Below are 7665 nucleotides of genomic sequence, written 5' to 3' on the forward strand. Positions count from 1 at the left end.
TGCCACTGTAACCGGCTCAGTCCCTGGGCCCCCCCTGCCCTCAGACAACCCCCGCCCAGCCTCCCCAGTTGCCCGGATCCCACTGGTACTACAGCTTGTAGCCCCTTCACGGACTGTGGATGAGCCACCTGCTGTTTGCTCATATAGCCAGAACCACTGGTGAGCAACCTCAAACAACACTTCGGGGTACACGCCCCCACCCTTAGCTGCCTCTTCCACTGCTATACAGGCCTTCTCCAACATCATGTTATCCTGGAAGGGAAAGACCAAGGTGTTAAGGGAGAAGGACCTCACCCAAGGATGGTGTCAAATGACATTCTAATGTCTCCTTCAGAGTTGACTGATTCCCAGGGAGACATCAGAGGTGAGACTCAATGCTCTGAGCATCAGAGCAGTAAGTGCTTTACACAGACACTGAACAAATACTTGTGAATCAATAGGAGTCAAGACCCAGGTTATACTGGATTGTTGGAAAAGTCATGATGCATTTTTGCATAGAAAAACAGGAAAAATATAAGACCAGCAGATGGTGTAATGGCTATGTTGCTGGACTCCCGTGTAGTCGACCGTGTTTCAAGTCCCGGACCCAGTGGCTTAAACTGACAGCAGGCGCGTGTGCGTACATGCCCAAGATCCCGAGAGGAGAATGGAGGAGAAGGGATTGCAGCATGGCCATCCCCCCTGGGGGGTGATTTCTCACTTTCTGTCTCTATGTCTCTGTCTGGCAAGCACCCTATAGCAAAAGCCTCTTAAAAAAAAAAAAAAAAAAAAACAGGAAAAATACATCTGACTTTTCCAACAACCCAACAACTTCTTGGGCCACCTTGGGAAGCCCCAACCCTGTCCATTCCAAACTAATTTAACTATCCCCTCCCATCCAAGTCTCATCATCTATCTGAAGTTTTGTGCAAGTTTTCCATTCTGGGTAACTATCTTGGACTCTAAACTATATAGGTCTCCATTTCCCTAAGTAAATTAGGAATAATCCTAACCTTAGAGCTGTACGGAATGGAAATGACACAAAGCACACTACCATGTAAAATGTCACCAGGAGGGATAAACGATATTTATAAACTCTAGGATATAAGAATCAAGAACTGGGCTCTAAAGTTTTCCCCATGCCCAACTTTCCTGCCCAGATACCCCAGAACAGGTCACCAGGTTGTCTGTAGAAATTACCTGTTCCTTGCACTGTACCAGGGCCCGCTGGATCTCATTGGGGTTCAAAGCGTGGGCATGAGGTAGGCAGCTTAAGGCCAACTCTGCCGCTGCCCTCACCATATTGGAGTCTCGTGCCCGAGATGCCCTATCAGCCAGAGATGCAACCTCAGGGGGCGTCAGGTGCCCATCCCAGCATTCTACCAGTATGGTCAAGGCTGCACTGCCAATCTCCATTGCCTGGCCTTTAGGAAAATTGCCTGGCCTTTATGGAAAGAAGAGCACAGTGAGGTTAGCATGGGCACCACTGGGGCATGGGAATGATGTCTCTCCTGTCAGATCAGTAATGCCACAACAATGAGGCTCTTATCTCCACCATCTGATCCCCCTCCCACACCCAAATCAGGATGCTAGATTTACCTGTAATCCAGGAAACGTGGGAAGAATAGGTACGTGAGAGCCAGTTGGGAGAAACAAAGTTGTGCAGGCCAAGGGCATAAAGCCCAATCTCGAAGGCGCAGAGGTGCAGGTTGCGGTGAGGACCCTGGTGGCCCCCTGAGGAAGATGGATGTGTGAAAATGGAAGTGCTGCTGTTGCCCCCTGCCTTGATCAGGACCGTCTTCGCCAGCTCGAAGTAGAAGTGTGCAGCTGCCTCTGACGGCTGATTGGGTACATGGGGGGCATGACTCTCGGGACGGCGGCCCTTGTACCTGAAGGGGCAATGGGGTAGGGACGGGGGTTGGGGTTTCTTTGAAATGGGTCTCCAGGTAGGTTGGGAAGGACCAGGGTAAATGAGGATATAGAGGAACAATGGTTGGATTACACTAGGAGTGTGGCTCTGGGGGTGGGGCCAGATCAGAAGAGATGGGTACTTCTTCCAACTGACCTGCCAACTTCAACTGTCTTCGCCCGGGCTCCTCCACTGGCACTGGCCCGGCGACTTCCACTGGAGGAGGAGGAGCCCAGGGAGTCTGAAGAAGAGCTGCTAATGCTGTCACTGTCTTGTCCTCGACCCCAAGAGGTGGGGGCCCAGCCCCCTCGAAGTGGCCGCCGGCTTAAGGTCGGGGAGCTATCCGATGTTGTTTCAGGGGCACTGCTGTCAATGCTGGCCATGCCTAACCCCCCAAAACAAGTTAGTCTTAGAAGGTAGGTATCAGGATTCCCAGAAGTTAGACTCCAACCTCTAGGAATATCCTTCTGTTTATGCCATCCCACCAGTTGTCCTACCTGTGTGCTTCTTCTTGGGCCGCCCTGGGGAGCCCCAGCCCCGTCCATTGTAGCCTCCACGACTCCCAAGTGCCAGCCGGCTGGGAACCTTCCCCTCTGACCTTGGGGTCAAAGCTGCCTCAGATGGGAGACCATCGCAAGGGGAATGTGGGGAACTCTCTAGGTGGGGGAAATAAAGACACTGGATGAGCCCAGGAAGGTGGACCCTGACATGGCTCCATTACCATTCATCCCCCCAGCCCAGTGCCCCCACCTCACCAGGCACATTCTTCTCTGTGAAGCCCTCAGTAGGGCCTGGCCCAGCCCCTGCCACACTCCCTGGCTGAGCAGGCCCTGCAGAGCCTGAGGTCAGGGGTTGCAAGGCCCCTGGGGCAGATGGGCCCCCGTGCTTTGAAGGAGACCTCTGGCTGGCTGTGGCGGGGCGGCTAGATGAGTAGAACGAGCTCAGCGTCTGTGGTTTATGTGTCTGGCTCTCTCGGTCCAAGAGTTTGTCTAAGATCTGGAGGACAGAGAAGCAGTGACAGGATGCCCTTTATCTCCTGACTTCTCTTTTACTTTCATTTCTCCTTCAAACAGCCTAATGCAATCTTCCCAGAATGCCTTCCTCTGTTGTAACTATAGGATAACCTCCAGGCTTACATATCTTACTATCTTCCATAACACCACAGGGCTGGATATATTAATATTCAGTAAATACTGAAATGAATGAATGACTCCCCCCCACCCTATGTCCAAACACTTTTTTTAAGAGGTTTTTCTGCCTTAGAGCATGTGCACTTGCCACAGACAGACACAGTTAGAAGGAAAGTGAGAAATCACACCCTAGGGGAGATAGCCACACCTCAATCCCTTCTCTTCCATCCTCCTCCCGAGATCTTGGGCATGTACACACACACACACACGGCATGATTTTGAAGCCACCAAGTCTGTGACTCAAACCACAGTTGGCCACGTGGGAGTCCCGCAGTGTAACCACTACACCATCTGCTGGTCCCATGCCCAAACATTTCTATAAGAACCACTGGTCTCTTGTTCTTTATGAGATGTCCCCAAGTTTTCCTACTTAGCTCTTACAGGCAGAATATCACTTTTCTCATACTGAAAGCCCTTGAGAAAGGTAGTGAAATCTGCTCTCTGGCTGCCAGAAGTCCAGGACCTCAGCTTCTTACCTTTTTGAGCTTGGCCTGGTCATCCTTATAAGCGATCATTAGTGCTACTGCCAGCTCACCCTTCTCTCGACGTGTGCCTTCACAAAGAAGGGGATGTTCTGCCTCACTCACTGTTGTCTTCATGCCTGTGAAAAGTAGATCCTCATGGTGATTGTGTGTGGCGATAACTCCCAAGAGAGCAAAGGAAAGCAGCCCAGGACTCTGCAGCTACCAGCACGTGAGGTAAGTGGTTCCCTTGGTCCAGCCCACACCACCTACAGAAGGTTCCCAATGCTGGGGCTGGCAGGTGGTGTGATGGTTAAAGAGGCTGAACTCCCGCATGGCCTGGCCCTGGTGACTTGCTTTCTCACTTTCTCTCTCTCTCTCTCTGATCAAACTGGAAAATAATAATAATAATAATAAATAAAGTTAAATAAATAATTCCTTTTTATTGTTGGAGAGGTTTGTGCTACAGGGCACATGCACTCGACAGAAAGACAGAGAGACAGAAAGCACGTTATCACTCCCCAGGGGCGATGGCCACGCTGCAATCCCTTCTCCTCCATTCTCCTCTCGGGATCTTGGGTACGCATGTACATGCGCCCAGCGTGAGTTTAAGCCAGGACTTAAATCGCAATCAACTACATGGCAGTCCAGCGACACAGCCATTCCACCAACTGCTGGTCCCTAAAATAATTCTTTAAAAAGAAAAAAAAAGGAAAGGGAACCAGCAGGTGGCATGGTGTTAAGGTGCTGGACACTCCCACATGGCTGACCACGGTTTGAGTCCCAGAGCTGGTGGCTTGCTTTCTCACTTTCCCTCTTTCTATGTCTCTCTCTGATCAAATTAAAAATAAATGGATGAATAAATAAAATTAAATAATTATTACTTTTTTCTTTTTTGTTTTTTTTTTTGGAGAGGTTTTTGCTATAGGTCGTGTGTGCTCACCAGAAAGACAGAGAGACAGAAAGAAAGAAAGCAAGAAATAATGTCACAATCCCTTCTCCCTTCTCTCAGGATCTCAGGTACACACGCACACACGCCCAGAATGAGTTTAAGCCACCAGGTCCAGGACTTGAACCACGGTCTAGCAACATAGCCATTATGCCAACTGCTGGTCCCAAATAAAATAATTATTAAAAAAAAAAAAAGGTTCCCAATGCCTAATCTCTCGTCTTCTTTTCAAAATCTTCATAGCATGACCTTTCCTACCTACCCACCATGTTCCTACCACTTCAGGGATATTAGGTTCCTCATTCTCAGGAATACGTGATTATAGCTTCTGTTCCCCTCCCCTTTTTTTATCAGAGATACAAAAAAAGCACCACCTCCTACCAACGGAGTCTGATCATGCCACAACTCTATTTCCTCCATTTCTCCATCACATTGGGATCCTGTCCACTCTCCCCACACACACACCTGGTGTGCTTTTAAGCTGCCAGGACCAGGAATTGAACCATGGACAGCCATGTGGGATCTGACTTCTGATATACACACTGCACAATAGGGCTGGCCTGCAGCTGTGTCTTTATTCATGGTATTTGCCTATTCAGAACTTACAAAACTTTTTCTTTTTAAAGAATAATTAAGGGACCAGCATGTGGCATAATGGTTATGTCGCTGGACTCCTACTTTGTCGACCGTGGTTCAAGTCCTGGACCCAGCAGTTTAAAACATGCTACGTGCATGTGCATGCCTGCCCAAGATCCTGAAAGGAGAATGGAGAAGGGATTGCAACGTGACCATCCCCCAGGGGCTGATTTCTCAGCTTTCTGTCTGTCTGTCTCTCTCTCTCTCTAGCTAGCACACACACCCTATAACAAAAAGCTCTCTTAAAAAAAAAAAAGCCCAGGTACCAGCAGTTAGCTTAATGGCTATGTCGCTGAACTCTCATGTAGTGAACTGCGGTTCGAGTTCCAGACCCGGTGGCTTAAACTCATACCAGGCGCGTGTGCATGCATGCCCAAGATCCTGAGAGGAGAATGGAGGAGAAGGGATTGCCGCGTGGTCATCTCCCTGGGAGATGATTTCTCGCTTTCTGTCTCTCTTTCTCTGTCTCTGGCGAGGGCACACGCCCTGTAGCAAAAACCTCTCCCCCCCAAAAAAAAAAGTTAAAAAAAAAAAAAGCCCAAAGAATTATTTACAGAATTATTTAATGGTTACATCACTGGACTCCCATGTAGTTGACTGCAGTTTGAGTCCTGAACCCAGCAGCTTAAAATGTACTGGGCTTATGTTCATGTGTGCCCAACATCCCAAAAGGAGAACGAAAGAAGGATTGTGGCATGGCCATGTCCCCTGGGGGGGGTGATTTCTTGCTTTCTGGCTTTCTGTCTCTCTGTCTTTCCAGAGAGTACACATACCCTAAATCAAAAATCTCTTTAAAAATAAAAGATTTACTTAATTTTTAAATTATCATTATTAATTTTCAATTTGCTACAGAGCACATGCGCTCACTAGAGAGAGAGAAAGTGAGAAAGCCAGCCAGCATGTGTAGGACTTGAATCACGGTCAGCCATGTGGGAGTCCAGTGCCTCAATCATCATGCCACCTGCTGGCTCCCTTACTAATTTTTTAACCCCAGTTCCATCACTTCTCTGAGGACCTTCCCCTAGATATTTGTTTTACTGCCTTTTCAATACCCAACACTCATAGCACACATTTTTGCCTTGAATTCTTGATAGTGTCAAAGGCACCACTTGGGTCAGATATTTTGTCCAGACTTGCAATCCCATATAGCCCCTTAGGATCAAACCTAGGCCAGGCTTAGCTAATGGACAGGCTCAATACACAGACAGACTCACCCAAGGCAGCAACTGCTGCTTCAAATCCCAGCTCCTCATCCCTAGGCATCTCATTGTTCCAGTTGCGACTTGGGGGCCGGGAACCCGTGGGAGAAACCACTGGATGAAAGGTGGGTTAAGTCAGGCAGACAGAAGCATCAGGGGTAAGAATACAAAGGAACCCAAGACCCTCATCATCCCAAACCTACCCATGAAGCTGCCTTGGTCCTAAAGGTGACTTAGAGCCTTGGGGCTCTTGTTTTTTTCCTTAGAGAAAACTACCCCTACCCTAGTTCCCCACTTACTGTCGTGTAAGATACCATACCTGGAGCACAGAGAATGTCAAAGATGAAATTGGCCAACGTGAGGGGCAACACGGGCCGATAGTCACAGAGAGTCCCCTCCCGAAGCTCCTCTGCCCGGCACCGCATGGTACTCATCTCACTGGGACCCAGAGGGATCTTCTTAAGCAGAGCAGCCACCTCTGACTCCTGGTATGCCAGCTTTACCTAAGGTTACAGTAAAGTGCTCAGACCTTCAGTATTTCAGTGGAGATTAAGATGCAAAGCTCAGATGGAACCTCTGACCTCCAAGGCCTTGGTAGAAGCTGGGGGTCGCTGTAGCTCCAAAGCAAACATGCCAACTCGAAAGGCCAGATTATGGTGTTCTGGGCGCTCACTCAGCACTGTCAACAGGAAAGCTGCTTTTGTCAGGGTGTTGGTGGCCACCCAGGTCTGACGGCTCGTAGATACTTTGTTCTTCTTGCCCTTGAGAGGGAGGCACAAGGAAGCAGGCAGATGAGTCTGACTCACCTCGGTGGACATAGGAGACTCTCACTTGGGGTGGGGCATGGGAGCAGATCAGGAGTACGCTGAGGTGGGGAAGATAGAGGAAGGGGGTCTCTCTCACCTTGGCAGGGGGCGGCTCTACCTTGAGGTCGGGTGGGTTGGCCAGTAGGTCCTGGGCAAGCTCCACAGTGAGGCGGGAGGCCTCATTGCTATAGCCATGCGCATGCAGGGCCTCAGCACAGGCAAATAATACCTGGGAAAAGGAAACGGGACCAGAGAGATTGAAGCCCCAACTTCCAGGGAAAGGACACGATGCTCATTCATGTTATAAACATTCCTTGAGCACTTGCTGTGTACTGGGCCCTGTGCTGGTCTGTGCTTCTACCACAGCAGCTCAGTCTGATGTTGGCTACCACTGGGAAAGGCTAAGAGGGAGTAGGTGGTTGGGATACTTCATTGAGCCTTAGATCAGAGGGGCAATATCAGGGAAGACTTCCTGGAGGAAGTGATCTGAGAGGTCTCTGAGATTTGAAGGAGAAACGGGGGCTAACAGGGAAAGA

The 7665-nt window shown here is 49.4% G+C and overlaps 1 protein-coding gene across 1 annotated transcript in view; it reads right to left on the reverse strand.

Moving 5' to 3' along the window:
• Window positions 1-7665, reverse strand: part of ZSWIM8 (zinc finger SWIM-type containing 8) — a gene marked incomplete in the record, with an annotated part of 18649 nt that overhangs the window by 2712 nt on the left and 8272 nt on the right. The window contains 11 exon segments of the mRNA XM_027768915.1: window positions 1-252; window positions 1180-1403; window positions 1579-1868; window positions 2045-2273; window positions 2386-2544; window positions 2644-2884; window positions 3555-3679; window positions 6339-6437; window positions 6643-6826; window positions 6905-7084; window positions 7227-7358. Coding sequence (XP_027624716.1) covers window positions 1-252; window positions 1180-1403; window positions 1579-1868; window positions 2045-2273; window positions 2386-2544; window positions 2644-2884; window positions 3555-3679; window positions 6339-6437; window positions 6643-6826; window positions 6905-7084; window positions 7227-7358 — 2115 coding nt within the window.

This window comes from Tupaia chinensis, unplaced genomic scaffold (assembly GCF_000334495.1).
Source record: "Tupaia chinensis unplaced genomic scaffold, TupChi_1.0 Scaffold148012_1, whole genome shotgun sequence".
NCBI classification, from domain to species: Eukaryota; Metazoa; Chordata; class Mammalia; order Scandentia; family Tupaiidae; genus Tupaia; species Tupaia belangeri.